The sequence below is a fragment of the Bison bison genome, unplaced genomic scaffold (genome assembly GCF_000754665.1).
Source record: "Bison bison bison isolate TAMUID 2011002044 unplaced genomic scaffold, Bison_UMD1.0 scf7180017864371, whole genome shotgun sequence".
NCBI lineage: Eukaryota > Metazoa > Chordata > Mammalia > Artiodactyla > Bovidae > Bison > Bison bison.
Genome location: NW_011494943.1, coordinates 14,506,215 through 14,526,913, shown reverse-complemented (window position 1 = coordinate 14,526,913; position 20,699 = coordinate 14,506,215). Strand labels below are relative to the sequence as shown.

The following is a 20,699-nucleotide window of genomic DNA, read 5'->3' as shown; positions in this document are numbered from 1 at the left end:
GCCATACTGTGTGGCATGTGGGATCTTATTTCCCCAAGCAGGGGTCAAACCTTTGCTTCCTGCAGTGGAAGAGCAGAATCTTAACCACTGGACTGCCAGGGAAATCCCCCAGGCACCAGCCTTTAAGGAATGTCCTGAGTCCCGGACCGACCCCAGCAAAGCCAGCTCTCACTAGGCCTCCAGCTGCTGGCACCTGAAACTCACGGGAAAGTGGAAGTGATAGATGATGACAGGTATGAAATCTCCTCTGAATGCCCTCTGGCCTGCATCTGCATCACCCTGTAACCACATCTGCCTTCCGTGTGCCTTCAAAGAAGGCTCAGCCCCCACAAAGGCGCCTTGCGTTTACTGCCACCTAACACAATGCGGACTACCTGCATCTGCCTGTAAATCCATTTTTAAAGTGCAGCAAGGAAAGCTGAAGGAAGGGGAAAGACAGGGCCCCAGTTCAGCCCTGGAGGCTGCATTGTTCTCACACGAGCATTGTTTCCCCCCACAACCCCTGGGGAATCAAATGGGATTGTTTTTCCCCAAGACCGAGCTCTTCAGGTGTGAGCTGCTGTTCCTGGACGACGGTGGTGACTGTGGCGTTTCTGCAACAGGAAAGAGGAAGGAACTGCTGATCTGCGTAGCCAGGGCACTAACAATGTGTGCCCCCCTCCAGCCAGCCAGCAGCAAAGAGGAAAAGAGCTCAGTGTCCATAGTGATAAATCACTGGGAAGCCGGAGGGGGAGAGTCGGCAACAGGATTTTTCCTTTCCTCTGGTTCCCCTGCAAACACTGTCCCAGCTCCAGAGTCTGGTAGCAGCCTGGCGCCTCTCCAGGCTGAGACTCCAGAACCACAGGTAGAGGAAGAGGGAGGGGTCACAGCTAGATGGAAATCGACATGGAAAACCCTCCACTGCTGAGAGCTGAAGGGAAGGGGCTTGGGCTCCTCTTAAAGGTGAACACCGGGCCCAGTAGGACTTTACACCTGAGTGGCCACGTGCCAACTGTTAAGCTCCCCCATGTATGCCACCCACATTATTCCAGTTCACAGGCTTCCCAGGTGGCTTGAGTGGTAAAGGATCTGCCTGTCAAAGCAGGAGATGCAGATTTGATCCCTGGGTCGGGAAGATCCCCTGGAGAAGGAAATGGCAACCCACTCTCGTATTCTTGCCTGGGAAATCCCATGGACAGAGAAGCCTGATGGGCTACAGTCCATGGGGTCACAAAGAGTCAGACACAACTTAGCACGAGCACCTATCCTACATTAAGCCCTGCGTGATCCTGGGTTCTATTATGTGAGCCGCACACATACGGGTAGTACTGGCCTTTTGCAACAGAAGAACAGGCCTGGTGAGGGAGGGAGATGGGCCAGAGACAACTCACCAAGTTAAGACACTTGCTGCAAGTTGCTCCTGAAAGTCTTCAGGGCTCTCACCTGACTCTTTCCCTTGCTTAAGTTAGACTATATTTCCCAAGGAAAATTCTAGTTTTTTGGAAACGCTCTGAAATGTTTGTCCTGAGCCTTGCTGGTTACTCTTCTTTGAGCCTTGTTTATTCTCTCGCCTCTTACCTTTGCATATGCCATTCCCTCTGCTTGGAATGCTGTTCCGTCACGCTCTGGTCTGCTAACCCCTCATGCAAGATGCCTGGGAAGGTTTCCCCATGGTTCAGACACCTCGCTTTCTGGGCTCCCTCAGAATTTACCCCAACACTATGTGAGTCAGCACAGAGTAGAGTAAGAAAATGCTCTTCTAGGGCCAGACGAGCTGTGCGACCTCAGGGGACTTGATCTCTCTGAGCTTCCACTTCCTCACAGGCAGGATGCAGAGAACGATAGCACAGCAAGTCCCCTGCGTACAAACGAGTTCTGTTCTGAGAGTGGATGCCTTTAGTCCGATTGTTCGTAAATCCAATGAAGTTAGTCTAGGTACCTAAATAACACAATTGGCTGTATAATACTGTACTGTCATAGGTGTATCATGCTTTTCACACAAATAATACATATAAAAAACCACAAAAAATAAAGGAAACATTTCTAACCTTACAGTACAGTACCTTGAAAAATACAGTAGTACCAGCTACATCACCACTGCTGTTATGCTTGCTTCCGGACATCCTGGGCTTAAAATAAAGACACTGTACTACTATACTCTACACGGTACCGTAAAGTACCCAAAAGCACAAGTACTTGTAGAGGATGCACGCACGTGACAGTGTACTCCAGACACACGAACTAAGTCACGTGATTGGACGTGCAAACACACGTTCGAGTGTTTGAAAGTTCGCAAGTTGAAGGTCCGTATGGCAAGGACTTACTGTAACTGCCTTCTAGCACTGGTGAGGATTAGACGTTAACACATACAGAGCACTTAGAAAACGCTGGCATACAGCATTTTCGTGCTCAGTAAGCACACGCTGCTAAAGGATCAGCTGTCTTAACGCGGGACCTTCTCTGTTGCAAACCCTCAGATGGAGCCCTCAGTGGGGTGTTCAGCAGTATGTGTCAGAAGAACTCTGAATTCACAGAAGCCTGCTTTCAGCTGCCATGTCCACACCAGGCACAGTGCGAGCGTATGAGCTTGACACACACTATCTCACTTAGTGGAGTCACTCCAAGATTGGGCCCAGGAAGCCAGGCATCAGCATTCACCCTGTGAGGCGTGTGGGGTCCTTGATCGGCCCCTCAGATCGCCTGAGAACCCCTCCCGTCCTCCTTGCCCGCCTGCCCTGGTTGGGCTGGGAAAGGCTCACCTCTCAGGGCCAGGCCAGGTGGCTCTTGGCCTTCACCAAAGCCGGGCTGCCCTGGCAGTCTGCAAACACTGAGAGAGACTGAAATAATCCATGTAACTGCAGCCCAGAGGCCTGCTTTCTGGGTCCACAGAACTCACCACACCGTGACTGTGAGGTGTGTGGTGGGACAATGCAATCCAAACCGCATATGGGGTGGCTGGTCTCTCTGTGGTTTCACATTCAGAAAAAATGAAACCAAACTCTTCACGCAAATACTTAAGTGGTTTAGTCGCTAAGATGTGTCTAACCCTTGCAACCCTGTGGACTGTAGCCCGCCAGACTCCCCTGTCCATTGGATTTTCCAGGCAAGAATACCCGAGTGGGCTGCCATTTCCTTCTCCAAAATACTTCAAGAGTTTAAACTAAATCTTATAACAGCTGAAGCCTTTCTGCAGCCAGCTTTTTAATTGCCCTGGAACTTTATAGCAATCCCAAATGGAAACAATAAACCTTTTTGGAGGAAAACAAAACCACAAAAACAACTCCCCACCCATACCCCAGCCTTCCTCAAATCTATTCATCAGCCCACAGGTGAACTCAGACCAACAGGGCTCAACTGGCATGATCAGTACCTGCCTGAAGATACGGCCGCACACACTGAATAAGATGTTGATGATAGTAACTGGCGTTTATTGCAGGGCGACATGTGATTTACATGCGTGTGACCCAATCCCACCATAACTTGTCCGCAGTGCCAGGCTGGTCGGGGCCGGCCCCAGCCAGGGTCCATGCTCTTACCGCCCAGTTTGAGTTCCTCCAGCTTCTGGCTGGAATTATATCAACCCAGCAAGCTTGTCCCTTTGTCTATCAAGAACTTCAACTGATCAAATACATACATACAGAAACAGAAAATAGAAAAACCTTTAGCTACTTAGTAAATGCTATTACCGTATGGGTAAAATCTTTCCAATAATGAGATTTAGTTAAGAAATAATAGAGGAGTTGGTGGTGGAGAAAAGATAGGAATCTCAGCCTGCTCAGAAGTCTGGAAATTTCAAAGTAACAGATAGCATTTTGCATTTCTGGTAATCAGGATATCAGTGGTGAACTTTTTCAGGACTGAGAGAAAGCAACTTGTCCCTATGTGCCTGTTTTAAATGCATTTGGCAGTAGTTTTCATCTAATGACTAAATTTCTTTAAAAAGTATCTCATTTCATTTACTCCCATTGACTTGAAATAATAGGGTATTACTGAAGAGTGCTTTAAACTTTTCTTTTTCTTTTTCAAGTGACAAAAGAAAAGCAAGGAAAAATAATAATAAGTCTTCACAGACAAATAGTTAATGAGTGTGTCTGTTCCTTCCATGACTGATTTGAAGCTACAGAAAATTTTACAATGGCACCACCTAATGGAATACCTAATGTAAAATTTTTACAATATCTAACGTAAAATTTTATCTAAAGGAATATCTAATGTAAAACTTTTACAATGGCGCCATCTAATGGAAGGGGCTTCCTGGGGGCTCAGATGGTAAAGACTCTGCCTGCAATGCGGGAAACCTGGGTTTGATCCTGGGTTGGGAAGATCCCCTGGAGAAGGGAATGGCAACCCACTCCAGTATTCTTGCCTGGAGAATCCCATTGACAGAGGAGCCTGGAGAGCTACAGTCCATGGGATCGCAAAGAGTCAGACATGACTGAGCATCTAACACACAATGGAATATCAGATTAGACACACAAAAAATCATGTTTTTTACCTTTACATTTGTACCAACCACTTCTAACACTTCTTTATCAGCTTGGGACACCCCCATTGCTTATTTTGCCCTTTGGTTATTATAATATTTCCAGTGGAAACAGAGCATTGATATAAAAATATTATATAAAATACATAGCATAAAAATGGTACGTAAAAGTGATTGAAAATAAAACTTTCCCATTTCTTTCTCCAGAGGACTGTGCATACATAAATAAATGAATGAGTGAACAACCATATAAACATGTGTAGATATAGATATTATAAATAGATGGAATAGCACTTATTTTCTGCAATGTGCTTTTTTGAACCTTTTGCCCATTACAAATATATTTTCATTTAAATACATAGAACTTGGTTTTTTTTTTAATGGCTCCAAAATATCTTGTACGAGATTCCTTTTCAGGGTAACGTTCTAATAGAAATGCAAATCAAAACCACAATGAGATACCATCTCACTCTGGTCAGAATGGCTGCTATCAAAAAGTCTATAAATGATAAATGCTGGAGAGGGTATGGAGAAAAAAGAACACTCTTACACTGTTGGTGGGAATGCAAACTAGTACAGCCACTATGGAGAACAGTGTGGAGATTCCTTAAAAAACTGGAAATAGAACTGCCATATAACCCAGCAATCCCACCGCTGGGCATCCACACCAAGGAAGCCAGAATTGAAAGAGACACTTGTACCCCAATGTTCATCGCAGCACTGTTTACAATAGTCAGGACATGGAAGCAAACTAGATGCCCATCGGCAGACGAATGGATAAGAAAGCTGTGGTACACAAACACAATGGAATATTACTCAACTATTAAAAAGAATGCATTTGTATCAGTTCTAATGAGATGGATGAAACTGGAGCCTATTATACAGAGCAAAGAAAGTCAGAAAGAAAAACATCAACACATATATATAGGTACATATATATACACATATACATTAATGCATATATATGGAATTTAGAAAGATGGTAACGATAACCCTATATGTGAGACAGCAAAAGAGACACAGATGTAAAGAACAATCTGTTGGACTCTGTGGGAGAAGGCGAGGGTGGGATGATTTGAGAAAATAGTGTTGAAACATGTATATTATCATGTGTGAAACAGATTGCCAGTCCAGGTTCAATGCATGTGGCAGGGTGCTCAGGGCTGGTGCACTGGGATGACCCTGAGGGATGTAATGGGTAGGGAGGTGAGAGGGAGGTTCAGGATGGGGAACACATGCACATCCATGGCTGAGTCATGTCAATGTATGGCAAAAAACACCACAATATTGCAAAGTAATTAGCCTCCAATTAAAATTAATTAATTAATTGATTTTTTAAAATAAAAATGTTCTAATAGAATGTAGTGATGTTTGCAACTCTTTGTGACTATACTAAAAAAAAAACACTGAACAACTTTAAATTTTATGGTATGTGAATTACATCACACACACACAAAAAGCTGTTTAACAAAATAACAGAATGTCAAAAAAAATCCTATAATTTAAACAACCTGTTCCCAACTGATAGGCATTTAGGTGTTTGCAGTTTTTCATGATTACAAGCAAAACTGCATGGATGCCCCTGGACACTTGTAGCTTCAGGTAAGCTTCTAGGACTGCACATATAGGTCTGGATGTGAATGCAGGAATTCTGGTGTTAGCTGGTGTTGTAGAAGCCACTTCAAATTTCTTCCAAGAATATAAAGGTTAGAACATACACTAAAGTGAATTTTCTGTTGAGGGTGGATCTGTGTTTCCCTCACTGATCATGCAAGTGAAGTGAAAGTGGCTCAGTCATGTCCAACTCTTCGCAACCCCATGGACTATACAGTCCATGGAATTCTCCAGGCCATAATACTAGAGTTAAGGGTAGCCTTTCCCTTCTCCAGGGGATCTTCCCAACCCAGGAATGGAACCCAGGTCTCCTGCATTGCAGGCGGATTCTTTACTAGCTGAGCCACAAGGGAAGCCCAATCATGCAAGGGAGAAGGGCGATGTGTTTAGTCCTCCAACAACAACCTGCGTAGCTCGGTGTGCCTAAGCACCTTGGTTAATATCCCAGATCTGCCTCTGTCAGCTGGAGACCTCGTTCTGTTCCTGAACAGTTTTTCCATCTGTGAAACAGAACAGCTCACAGGGTTACTACGAGGATGGGGTGAACTGGCCCGCATCTGATGGGCTGACCCTTGGCTAGATGTTCCTGGCTAGATCCTTCCCGTGTGGTTCCTTTTGAACCACTCTAGATGAGTGGTTCCCCTTTGAACCACTCTAGATGAGAGCACAGCAAACCCAAGTAGAAAAGACCCTGGTGAATCCATTCACGTTGTGTTGTTCCTGAGTGGTGACCCCCACAACTGGCTGGTGGCCTGCATGAACACCAAAGTTGACTATTCCCAGCTGTGGGCAGGTGGAGCAAGTCTCAGGAAGAATAGCGACAAGGAGGGTGAGACTGACAACTGCCCTGTGAACTGTCCGGATTCCCAGAATCCTCAGCACCCCTTTCTCTGAGAGGGGAGAGGGGAGATCACTTGTCATCACTCCAGGGTCCAGGAACAGACAACCCTCTCAGCAGCAGCCCAGCCATCATGATACAGGAGAACTGGAGAAGAAGAGGAAATTATCGAAGTCCCTGTCAGCTCCAACCCCTTCAAAGAATCACAAAGCTGCCTTCTTATAAGGACCCTGGTACAACGTCATCTTGGCTTCCCCAGTGTCTCAGCGCTAAAGAATCCACCTGTAATGCAGGAGCTGCAGGAGACACGGGTTTGATCCCTGGGTTGGGGAGATTCCTGAGGAGGGCATGGCAACCCACTCCAGTATTCTTGCCTGGAGAATTCCATGGACAGAGGAGCCTGGCTACAGTCCATGGGGTCCCAAAAAGTAGGATACGACTGAGGCGACTTGGCACATGCACATGCATGGCCATCTTAATCAATTAAATCTGCAAATATCTGATTTTCAGGTAAGCTCACATTCTAAGATGCTGGGCGGGTATGAAGTCTAGGGGACACCATTCAATCAAGTACAGAATCTATGGGAACAAATCAGAAATAGTGAGCTGCAGCCCAGAACATCTTCTGCTCAGATCAGAACAGCCCAGAATGTCTTTTTACACTGCACAAAAGGCAGTACAAAATAAAGCAAATGATTTCTATTTCTGGAATGAAAACCAATTTGATTATTCGAACAGAAAACATGAACAGGACTCAGAAGTTGTGCTGTGAATAGATGGGGCTCAGAAGTTATGATGCAAAAAATTGAAAATACTAAATATATTTCATCAGAATGGTAATCGTGTTCTGACAAAGCTCATTGCTCTAATAAATTCTACAATTCTAGTGAGGAAAATAATGAAAAAAAAAATCTTAAATCTGTATTTGAAATAATAAGAATTCTGGAAGTTAAAACATCAAAATTATATCTATGAAACAAGTGACAATATTCAGAAACTGCTATCAGACTTTTAACACAATCTAATGTATAGTTTTAAGTAATTAAGTATTTTTAGACATAAAATGAATGGAATTTCAAAAAAGAATAAAAAAGCATGTGTGCATCATTCTGACCTAAATTAATGGCTCCACTTGTTATAAAATGTCACTATTGAAATAAAACACATTTTGAAAATTTATAAATTAAGGCAATAAAATCTGCATCATTTCCCCCCAGTTTCAACTACTTCCTAACATGTATTTTTAAATCAAAAATGTAATATTCAGTCTTCAAAAATAGTTGCTTATTTTTGCTCATCTCTTAAAGGGGAGGACCATGTAAAATACTATATCCAAATTTTACTGTCAGTGCTTGGGAAATATGGTTTCCATGATGTTTCATGGAAATCTTACTGGGTTTTATGCATGGTGGGAGTACTAGAGCAGGGTAAAGAAGAAGTCTGGGAAATCTGGAGTGTCAGCCAAGATTTTAGAAACTGTTTCTAGACCCTTTGGTTTGGTGGTAGGCTAGTAGCCCAGCTCCCTTCCTCCACGGCTGACTGGGCAGAGCGGCACATCCTCTCTGAGGGATGGCTTACCCAGAGATGCCTGGGTGGTTCCCCGCACATCCCCCAGGCCCATGACCATGACTCAACAGTGGAGGGAAGGTGCAGGTGTCTTGCCACCAGATGGACCGAACTCCACGGCACAACTCACACCCCACATCACCCCAAGGGAGCAGACAATGGGTCAAGTTCAGAAGGACCCTATCTTTGCTTAGTTTCTTCCCACATCCTGTTCTATGTGCCCATCCCCGTCCCTTCTCCTTCAAGCCCTCCCTCAATAAACCACATACTCAAGAAGCCTGTCTCAGGCTCTATTGCCCAGGAACCTGTCCTCAGACAGATGGGGTCAAACCCTCCATAGTCACCGATGGGTGATGTAGTTAAAGATGTGAGGGACTTCCCCGGTAGTCCAGTAGCTAAGACTCTCTCCAAGGCAGGAGGTCCAGTTTCAATTACAATTAAGGGAATTAGACCCCACATGCTGCACCTAGAGATTCTAATGCCCCAATGAAGATGGAAGATCCTGAGTGCCACAACTGAGACCCCCCAAAAAAAGATGTGAATCATGTCAATCTTAAAGTATTTTTCTGACAAACTTTTAATTTACCTTCTTTCATCAAACATCAGAGAGAATTACATATTATGTCTCAAGACTTGAGAATCAAGACAATGAAAATGGGAAGGCTTCTGGACTTAATGGAGAATTTGTGGTACAACAGTCGCAGTTTGGAAATTTTGAACTCTTACGTGTTTATTTTAATGGAAGTGGTAAAATATTTGGAAAAATAAATATTTTAGGGAGTTTTATGGTTAATTAGGGATGTGTTGTGCTGTGCTTAGTCGCTCAGTCGTATCCGACTCTTTGCGACCCCATGGACTATAGCCTGCCAGGCTCCTCTGTCCATGGGGATTCTCCAGGCAAGAATACTAGAGTGGGTTGCCATGCCCGCCTCCAGGGGATCTTCCCAACCCAGGGATCGAACCCATGTCTCCCACATTGCAGGAGAATTCTTTACAGTCTGAGCCACCAGAGGAGCCCTAATTAGGGATATTCTAAGATAAATTTTAATACTTCTATTTATTATATTTTATATTACATTATATTTATATTATATTACATAGATACAATAAATATTTATTAATTTGAAGTGCAATCGACTTATCATATTCCGTAAGTTATTTCACTTAGTATAACACCCTCTAGGTCCATCCAGGTTTTCTCAAACAGCAAGATTTCATTCTTTTGTGGGTGAGTAATTTTTCATTGTGTGTATGTGTGTGTGTGTATATATATGTATATGCTACATCTTCTTTATCCATTCATCTATTGATGGAGACTTAGGTTGTTTCCATAGCTTGGCTGTTGTAAATAATGCTACAGTGAATATAAGGGTGCTTATATCTTTTCAAATTAGTGTTCTGTTTTCTTCAGAAAATGCCCCAGAAGTGGAGTTGCTGATCTCTATGATAGTTCTATTTTTAATTTTTTGAGGAACCACCATACTGTTTTCCATAGTGGCGGCAGCAATTCATATTCCCAGCAACAGTGCATGAGGGTCCCCTTTTCTTCACATCCTCACCAACACTTGTTATTTGTTGTCTTTTTGATGACAACCATTATGACAGGTGAGTTTCCCTGATGGCTCAAACAGTAAAGAATTTGCCTGCCATGCAGGAGACCCAGGTTCAATCCCTGGGTTGGGAAGACCCCCTGGAGAAGGAAATGGCAACCCACTCCAGTACTCTTGCCTGGAGAATCCCATGGACAGAGAGATCCGGCAGGATACAGTCCACGGGGTCTCAAAGAGTTGGACACAACTGAGTGACTTGCACTTTCATTATGACGGGTGTGAGGTGATGTTTTACTGTGATTTTGATTTGCGTTTCCCTGATAATTAGTGATGTATAGCATCTTTTCACATGGAGATTTTTTTATTATAAATCTATAGGCTTATTATCAAGTGGAGATTTTAATACTTTTAGATTTATAATATTAATTCAATAAATGAAAGAGAAGTGAAAGATACTGTAAAAATGAAGAACTATGGCATGATTTCTTATAATAAAACAAAAATAAATGTTAATTCCAAGAGAAAAATATAATATCTTAAAATAAATTATAATATTAAAATGCATTTGTTATTTGAGGGCAAAATCCTGACACTACTAAATGGTATTTGTAAAGATATATGGGAGCATATATTCTTGGGCTTCCCTGGTGGCTCAGCTGGTAAAGAATCTGCCTGCAATACGGGAGACCTGGGTTCGATCCCTTGGTTGGAAAGATCCCCTGGAGAAGGGAAAGGCTACCCACTCCCATATTCTGGCCTGGAGACTTCCATGCACTGTAGTCCATGTGGTTGCAAAGACCTGGACACGACTGAGCAATTTTCGCTTTCACTTTCACTTTCATGGGAGCATAAATGACATTAAACCAAAGGATTAAATGATTTTTTGTGATTTAGAAATAAAAGATAATAGAAATATTGGGTGTAGGGCTTCCCAGGTGGTTCAGTGGTAAAGAATCTGTCTCTCAATGTAGGAGATGCAGGTTTGATTCCTGATACAGGAAGATCCTACATGTCTCATAGCAACTAAGCCCGCACACCACAACCATTGAGCCTGTGCTCTAGAGCTGGGGAGCCACGACTTCTGAGCCCACATGCCTCAACTACTGGGGCCTGAGCGCCCTAGAGCCTGTGCACTGCCTCAAGAGAAGCCACTGCAATGAGAAGCCTGTGTGCTGCAACTAGAAAGTTTACTGATATGACGAATTTCCGTGGACCATGATAGTGCAGATTCGTCATGATTTGGGCCCCATGCAACGTGTCAGGTCCATGGATGAACTTTTTTCTTTTTCCACTTGAGACTTTCTATCCGATTTGTTGTGTAATCTTTGATAAACTATGATCCTTTTTGGGGGGCCTCGATAAGGTACTCCTAGTAATGTTTACTAACAGCCCTAAGAAGAACTTCCTCCAGTTTCCTTTGCTGTCTTTGCTGTCTGCTTTCTTTCGCTGCGGTCTGCAGGCTTCCTGCCTGAGCTGAAACTTCCACATGCAAAAATGCCCCAGACACGTCAGCTTTTCTGAAAGAGCCCCCATCCTTCTGGGCATGACAGTTCTCAGGCCAGGATGGATAAGACACTAGTGGGAAACGTCAAAACCGGAACCTCTGATTCCCTTTAGCAGAAATTCTGGCGTTGAGAGTTATGCCACCAGAGATTAAACTGGTGGGGTGCTTTCCCTCCCTCTCCTTTAGTGAGAGAAATTGCCACCAATATTGCCATCTGAAGTCACTGAGTGCTGCCTTTGTTGGAAGGGGGGGTGCCTGAGAAGTAACTTTTACTATTGGAAGGAAATAAAGGCCTTTTACAAACTGAGGGCTAACTTTGCATTTTTCTTTTACAAACTGAGGGCTAAGATGATTTGCTTCCAGACAGTGGCAGCAGACAGGGAGGAAGTGGGGGTGATGGCAGCAAGCCCTGGGCTCTGTTCAGACCCCCAGTGGTGTGTGGCTGGGCATGACTGACCACAACAGGCTAGGAACCTGGGGAGCCCAAGCAAGGAGCCCCTGGAGCAAGTTAATACTGGAGACTGGATGATGTTTTGGAAGAACTTGCACCCAGGCAGGGATGTGTCTTCCCCACGGAGAGGGCACCTGTCCACAAGAACGCAAGAGGCCTTCAGGGTCAACCCTTCAGGCAACAAGAGCCAGTAACCTGGGAATTCCCTGGCGGTCCACTGGTTAGGACTCTGCACGTGCACTGCGGAGGATGCAGGTTCATTCTCTGGTCAGGGAACTAAGATCTCACGAGTTGTATAGCTTAGCCAAAAAAAAAAAAAAAACCCACAAATAAGAAAAGAAAAAAAGAACCAGTAACCCAAGTGGCGCAGCCCAATCACAGCCCCCGCCACTCAGGAACCCCTCACCCCCTTCCCACTCCCCACTTCACGCTGGTGACAGTAAAATATGCATCCACTTGGCAGAGTTAGAAGTCTGGACTGGGTGGAAGTGAATCACAAGCCACTTCAGCGCTGTAATTTAGACACACTGAGGCTGCTGGGGCCCTGGAGAAAATTCAGAGCCCCAGGTTTCATCCCCAGGAAGCCTGGAACAGGGCCTAGAAGCCAGCATTTAACACAGTCAGGCATTTCTCCTGCCACGTTTCTGTGTCTCTCTCTAGACAGCCAATATTGCTCCCCAAGACTAAACCAAACTTTCCACTCACTTCCTTTTGACCCAGGCTGAATCCAAAAAGAGATGATCAGGTGGGTTTGCATAAAGACAATGCTGTTGTTGTTTAGTTGCTAAGTAATGTCTGATCCTTTTGTGACCCCATGGACTATATAGCCTGCCAGGCTACTCTGTCCATGGATTTTCCAGGCAAGAATACTGTAGTGGGTTGCCATTTCCTTCTCCAGGCGATCTTTCCCACCCAGGGATCGAACCCGGGTCTCCTGCATTGGCAGGTGGGTTCTTTACCACTGAGCCACCAGGGAAGCCCATAGTAGCCACACCTTCTCTTTTTCTCACAGTCCGCTTCCCTGCCAGCCTGAATTAGAAGCAACCTGCCATATCCCTCTCTGCCTACACGTGCTCACAGAGGAGCACAGGGTCACACCAACCAGTCCTCTCACATCAGGCTAGTCCACACAACTCCAATTTCTTTAAATTTGTCGAAAAAGAGGAAGTTCTCTCTGTGATTCGCTGATGGGAGGCAGGGAGGCCATCAGGACTCCTTTGCCCTCCTCCCCGATTTCATTCAAGAGAATGTGGGGCTATTTAAACCAGCCGTTCTTTGGGGCATTTTTCTTTCTGTCACATCTGAGGCTCACTTACCATTTCGAAGCTTGAATCTCCAAACCAAAACATCATGTGGAAGAAGAGTTTTCTCGTGTTCCTTTTCTCTCTTTCAGTTCAAAAGGCTGCCCTGGATTGTGAAAGAGTAAGAAAAACAAATGGTAAGTTTCATGTACTTCTCTGTTGTACTAAAGCCGCTTTCACCGAAACGGTGAGACAGTCAGCTTTAATCGTGCGCTGTCATGAGCGGGTTCTTCTGTGCTTTTTGATGAACAGCCAAAGAGGAGAGTTTTTCCACTTTGTACTGTTTAAAATGAAGTGATTTTAGGGAGGGAGTCAGAGAATCTTTCCTGAAACTAAGAAACAAAATGTTGAGCTTGTTTTCTTTTTTAAACAATGAAATGGTTCTTTCTTTCTCTGTTGTTTTTTAATTAGAAAATCAACCCACAATTGTTGTAAAATAATTCAGGTGACACTAAAAACATATCCTGGGAGGCAGTTTATCATCATAGAGCCAGGCTTGTTGTGGTCCTAACCTTGTTTCTACCCTTTTCCAGCTGGTAGTCTGGGCACATGATGAAAACCACTTTAAGCTTAATTTCTATTCTCTGTGAAGCGGGGGAGTGGGTTGGCGGCGGGCAGGGGGGTGCGGTGGGGTGGCGGGGAATAAAGGCACCTCCCTGGGAGGGCTGTTGTGAAGACTGAGACAAGCCCTGTCCCTCAGCACAGAGCCGAGTGCGTGGGGAGCCATCAGTAAATGCTAGCCCAGGTTGTTGTTATTATACTGTAAAAGGTGAACGTTCTGCTGTAAACAGATCCCCAGTCCCTCTCCCATCTCTGTGTCCAGAAGCAACTACTATTAACAGTCCTTTTCGCTCCAATATCAAAGCAAACAAACTCTTCTGTGACCTGTTCTTTTTAAAGTTAACACGTCCCAGACTTCTTTCTAAGAGGAAGTTGTAGATTTAGCTCCCTTCTTTTCAACAGTTGCATGGCAGTTCACAATAGGACTTAGTCATAATTCATGGAACTATCATTCCCTTATTTTATTCCTTATCTTAGAAACAATACTGCAGTAAATATCCTTTGTGGACACATGAGCGTGTGAGTTCATGCAGGATAAGATCCTAGAACTGAAATGGCTGGGTTGAAGGCCGTGTCCATTTGAATTGTTACAGCTAATGCTAAGTTGCCCTCCTAGCACGCTGAACTGGTGCATGTTCACCAATGCTGACCACGGACATGGGTTGAGTGTGAGTTTCTCACCCTCTCTCAGACACTGGATACAATCAATTTTTTAAATTTGTGTCAATCTGATGAGTACAAAAATAATATCTCAATGTTGTTTTAGTTCGTGGTTGCCTCGTCACTCATAAAGCTGTGCTTCTTATGTTTGTTGACTATGAAAGCTCTAGCATGCCCATTTAAAAGACATTTAGGGATGGCAATCTGGCTGGAAAGAGAAGTGAGGTCTTATCTTGAATCTGAGCTTACATAAGACTGAGAAAATATTAACTGTCCAGATCAAAGTGTAGATTGCTGGCGTTTTTGAGGGGTCTAAACCCCTCCTCCACCCAAGCCATCCCTCGAACACTATTTCTTCTTCTGAGAATTACCTATTCATATTATTTGACCATTTATTTGATTGTCTTTTCCTTATTAATTTTCTATTGGTTTATGTATATTAGGGCTTCCCTGGTAGCTCAGATGGTAAAGAATCTGCCTGCAATGCAGGAGACCTGGGTTCCATCCCTGGGTTGGGAAGATGCCCTGGATAAGGAAATGGCAACCCACTCCAGTATTCTTGCCTGGAGAATGCCATGGACGGAGGAGCCTGGGCAGGCTACAGTCCATGGAGTCCCAAAGAGTCAGACATGGCTGAACGACTAACACGTTTATCTTATGTATATTAAAAGAATCCTATGCGGGGAAACAGTGGAAACAGTGTCAGACTTTATTTTTCTGGGTTCCAAAATCACTACAGATGGTGACTGCAGCCATGAAATTAAAAGACGCTTACTCCTTGGAAGGAAAGTTATGACCATCCTAGATAGCATATTCAAAAGCAGAGACATTACTTTGCCAACAAAGGTTCGTCTAGTCAAGGCTATGGTTTTTCCTGTGGTCATGTATGGATGTGAGAGTTGGACTGTGAAGAAGGCTGAGCGCCGAAGAATTGATGCTTTTGAACTGTGGTGTTGGAGAAGACTCTTGAGAGTCCCTTGGACTGCAAGGAGATCCAACCAGTCCATTCTGAAGGAGATCAGCCCTGGGATTTCTTTGGAAGGAATGATGCTAAAGCTGAAACTCCAGTACTTTGGCCACCTCATGCGAAGAGTTGACTCATTGGAAAAGACTCTGATGGTGGGAGGGATTGGGGGCAGGAGGAGAAGGGGACGCCAGAGGATGAGATGGCTGGATGGCATCACTGACTCAATGGACGTGAGTTTGGGTGAATTCCGGGAGTTGGTGATGGACAGGGAGGCCTGGCGTGCTGCGATTCATGGGGTCGCAAAGAGTCGGACATGACTGAGTGACTGATCTGATCTGATGCTTATTTATGTTTTAAGTACTTTCTTCTAGGCTTCCACTTGTCTTAATTTTGCCATGGAGGAGTTTAAAGTTTTAGAATAGTTATTTCTTTCAGTCTTTTCTTTATGGTTCCTGTTTTGTGGGTCTTACTTGGAAGACCTTTTCCAACAGATGATATAAAAATGTTTCTGTGTATTTCTCTTAATTCTTTTATAATCTTAAATTTTAACATTAGATTTTCTGATGAGGGTTATTTCTTCCCTTGGCATTTTTAAATAATAAAATACAAACACACAAGCTATCAGAGATTACTAGGATTGTGGCAAAAAGAGTCAGGAGGCCATTTAGAGAAGCTATAAGAATAAAATAAATTTAAATAGTGTAATAGGTTGAGACACATCAAATATGTTTACATCTATGAGTTCACAATGATTCTTAAACAAAAATAACGATAATAAAGGAGAAACATCTCACTGTTTTAAGATACTAGGAAACCAACTCATTATTTTTTAAAATTGGTCAATAACAGAAGAGAATCTAGTATTTATCCTCCCTTTTCTAGACAAACCGATCCAGAGTGTAACCAAAGAGTTGACAAGGGTATTTCTCTTTAGATAATTATGGGTTATAAATGAAAAATAATTGGTATATCCCCATTTTGCAACCTCTAATGAAATTATCAGTGTGCACATGTGTTCTCAGGCATGTGTCTGACTCCTTGTGACCCCATGGACTGTAGCCCACCAGGCTCCTCTGTCCATGGAATTTCCTAGGCAAGAATACTGGAGTGGGTTGCCACGCCCTCCTCCAGGGGCATCTTCTTCACCCAGAGATCGAATCTGCATCTCCTGACTAAGCAGATGGGTTCTTTACCACTGTGTCACCTAAGAAACTCAATGAAATAATGTTTCTGGGTAACCATCATCAAAGCCTGCTAACAAACAAAAAAGAGAGATAATCAGACATTATGTGCCTCCTAATGGAAGTACACCTACCCCCTAAGTTGCATTCTTGCTAAATAAAAGCTAATCTGAATTTCATCAAGCCTCTGGACAGGAGATAGAAGAACATGATAAAGGAGCACCATGGGAATGTAATTAAAGAAATCCAGACCATGGAAAACACTTCAGAACAAACAACTTGCTATCTTCAACAGATAAAGTACAGGGGGAATAAAAGAGACGGAAAAATCTATCGATGAAAAAAGATATAAGAAACATTTCAACTAACTACAACAGACCATCATGGATCCTAAAAGAAAAATCAGACAGTTGGGGGAATTTGAACATTAACTAGATATCTGGTAATATTTTTAAAATATTGTTAATTTTCAGGTGGGATAATGGTATTGTTATTTTTACCAAACAGTCCTTACTTTTTAGAGATTAAAAACTATTATTATGAATGTCCTCCAGCCAAAGATCACTGGAGACACATGTGTAGTTGAACAAAGTTAGGTTTTGAGGGAAAATGTGTACCATGGGAACAAGCAAGAGGGCATCCTAGAATAAGATTTGTGTTCGGTAACTTGGAGGAAGATTTGAGGCAGCAGGATTTACTCTGAATTGGATTCTCTCTCTCTCTCTTTTTTTAAATTTATCTAGTTTCCTGAGCAGGTATCAAACCCAGGCCCCCTGCATTGGGAGCATGGAGTCTTAGCCATTGGACCACAAGGGAAGTCCCTGAATTGGATTCTTTTAGCAAATGGAAACAACAACACAGTTGGGCATCTTAGTAATTCTTATCTGATACCCAGCGTGAGACTGATGCATGAAGCAGAGCCCCCAAAGCCAGGGCTCTGGGACAAACTAGAAGGATAGGGAGGGGAAGGAGGTGGGGGTGCGTTTCAGGATAGGGGGACACATGTATAAGCTCTCGCCAATTCATGTTGATACATGGCAAAAAACCATAACAATATTGTAATTATCCGCCAAGTAAAATAAAGTAGTTAAAAATAAAATAAATAATTCTTATCCAAAAGATAAGCAATGCAAGACAAAAACCGTGATGGATAAAGAAGCAGCTGTCAACCGTACTAGCCAGTTTAGAGGGATATTTGGCCATTTTTGTGTTTTGGACGATGTTCACGTCCTCATCTGTGTTTAGACAGGAGTCATCTGGTCTTTTTGTCTCGATCTAATATGGTCATAGTGTGGCCTTGTCTGGTACCAGGGACCAGTAAGTTCCAAGCCAGAACAAAAGAGCTCAGTGACGTCACCCATCTCTCACTGGGAGAGGCCTTTGGAGGTGTCGAGACTTCCTCACACACTGTCCAGCCTGGATGTGCAGGCAAGAAATGCCCCCCACCTCTGGGAAGTTCGCCAGGAAAAGAGGGTCTCCACCACCTCGACCCACAAAATGTGGCTTGACAACCATGGGGTGATTATCACTGGATGGTAAAAAGGACTTTCTCTTGTGTTTTGTTTTCCAGAACTCCCTTCTCCAAGTCTGCACTCAGAAACGGACACAGTCAGGAGGGGTCAGAATGTATCTCTATCGTGTTTGCAACAGAACAAATCACTAGAGATCACCTATTTTTTGTTTCGGGGTGGTAAATGCCTGCAAACCCAGGATGGAAAAGGTGAACCCGTGACTTTTAACCTAACAGTCTCAGAAGCCCATGATCTGGGTCCCTACAAATGCAAAGTCCAAGTTGCTAACTGTTCAAAATACAGTCTTCCATTCAACTTCACATTTGCCGGTAAGTAAAACGCTTGTTCGGAGAAGGCAATGGCACCCCACTCCAGTACTCTTGCCTGGAAAATCCCATGGATGGAGGAGCCTGGTAGGCTGCAGTCCGTGGGGTCGCTAAGAGTCTGACACGACTGAGCGATTTCACTTTCACTTTTCCCTTTCATGCATTGGAGAAGGAAACGACAACCCAGTGTTCTTGCCTGGAGAATCCCAGGGATGGTGGAGCCTGATGGGCTGCCGTCTATGGGGTCGCACAGAGTTGGACATGACTGAAGCGACTTAGCAACAGCAGCAGCAGCAGCAAAACGCTTGTTACTCAGGGGCCCTGTGATTTGGGGGAATTATTTCCTGTTATAGAGTGGACTCTCTGTTCTGCTGGTTAACACTCTCTCAAGATCCTAGCATATGTGTTACTGAGATGTTGTTTAAGAAACAAGATCACTTGTTTCTTAATAATTCCATTTCACTTTCTCTCCCAAAGACGTTTAGCCATTTCAGATGATAATAGGCTGATGGCCTAAGACTAAAAGTCTTACATCAACAATTGAGAAAGTTGTTGAAATCCTTTCTAAATGCTTTTCTCTGGATTCTTGTCATATAGGCATACACACAAAAAAAGACTTTTTCTCTGAAGATTCAAGTAAGAAGTCTTAGAATCAGTGTTGGACCCTGTGGCAAGGGCCTTCAGAGCCTCAGACTTTCCCCAGCTCCTTCTCTTTATGACAGCCTTTGGCCAGCACTCTTTCTGCCCAGCCACCTCTTTCCCTGCCCTTCCCTGACACTACCCATAGCTTGTGGGATCTCAGTTCCCTGACCAGGGCTTGAACCCGGGACACAGCAGTAAAAGCCCAGGATCCTACCTGCTAGGCCCCCAGGGAACTCTCCAACCACATTTTATCACTTTTACATTTTTCTCTCCCATCTGCCCACCCCAAGCCTCTCACAGCCTAGCATTAATGGCCTCATCCATGACAGTGACCTTGATATTGGACTACTGGGAGAGGGAGAGAGGGTTTTCAAGTAATATGTGTACCTGGAGTCTTCCAAACAGAGGACCCCTGGCTTACTGATCGAGTATTTGGGTGATTCTCTGGGTCTGTGCTCTCCAGCACGGTAGCCACTAGCCGCATGTTTGGTAGTTAACTTTCAATTCAAGTTAGTTAAAATTAGGTGAAATTTTAAAAATGCAGTTCCTCCATCTCGTTAGTCACACTTCAAGCGCCCAGAAGCCATGAGTGTGGGGTGGCTGTTCTATTAGACAACATAGACACAGAACATATCCATCATCACAGAAAGTTCTATTGGGTGTCTCTACTCTAGGTCAACGGTTCTTAGCGTTTTAGGGTATAGCCATTTTAACAATGTAGTGATAGTGATGGATACCTTCCCCGAGATGTTTTCATGAGACTACCAAAGCAAACATCTGCACAAGACTATAAGGGATGCCATGGACTCTGGATTAGAGCCATCTCAGGGACCTCCCTGGCAGTACAGTGGTTAAGACTACAGGCCTTCAGTGCAGGGGGCACAGGTTCATTCTCTGGTCAGGGAACTAAAAGCCCACATGCTATGTGGCTCAGCCAGAATTCTTTTTATTTAAATAAAAAAAAAGAAAGAACCAACCATCTTAAGACAAATTTGAACACAAACTCAATTGAAGCCATAACTGTAAAAGAAATGTAAAAAGATAATCATGTAAACAAGGTCTAGGATGTGGCGCATAATGTGAGGGCAGTGTCCTCGCTGATAATATTCTCTGGTGGTCAGATTCCTGATGGACTGGGCAGCCTGGATTTGCAGAAAAAGCAACGCAAGGGGCATCAGGGAACCCATGTATACCCCGAGCTTCCTGTGCAAGGCTGAAGCCTTAAATCAATGGTTAAAAAAAACCCAGTCCTCATTTCCTGAGCATCTGTCCCACAGACAGGTGTACAGTCTTTCCACATCCTGTCTTCAAAGTAAATGCACTAGTTTCCTGCAATGTGTTTCCAGCAGTGATTACACTGCCTGATAGAATTTTTTTATAGGTTATAAACCTGTATCATCTTCATTTAGGTCAGACTAGGAAAGTTATGACCAACCTAGATAGCATATTCAAAAGCAGAGATATTACTTTACCAACAAAGGTCTGTCTAGTCAAGGCTATGGTTTTTCCAGTGGTCATTTATGGATGTGAGAGTTGGACTGTGAAGAAAGCTGAGCGCCAAAGAA

General features: G+C 43.8%; 2 protein-coding genes across 4 annotated transcripts in view; one reads left to right on the top strand and one right to left on the bottom strand.

The window, feature by feature from the left end:
* The window catches only part of PECAM1 (platelet/endothelial cell adhesion molecule 1), a 109,625-nt gene that overhangs the window by 81,493 nt on the left and 7,433 nt on the right, over positions 1-20,699 (bottom strand). For both annotated transcript variants that reach the window (XM_010856412.1, XM_010856413.1), the window contains one exon: positions 13,302-13,392. The gene's annotated coding sequence lies outside the window, so the exon portion shown is untranslated. The remainder of the gene's footprint in view (positions 1-13,301; positions 13,393-20,699) is intronic.
* The window catches only part of MILR1 (mast cell immunoglobulin-like receptor 1), a 38,182-nt gene continuing 30,475 nt past the window's right edge, over positions 12,993-20,699 (top strand). For both annotated transcript variants that reach the window (XM_010856415.1, XM_010856414.1), the window contains exons 1-2: positions 12,993-13,423; positions 18,226-18,495. In XM_010856415.1, the coding sequence (XP_010854717.1) occupies positions 13,336-13,423; positions 18,226-18,495 (358 nt within the window). In that variant the 5' untranslated portion in view covers positions 12,993-13,335. The remainder of the gene's footprint in view (positions 13,424-18,225; positions 18,496-20,699) is intronic.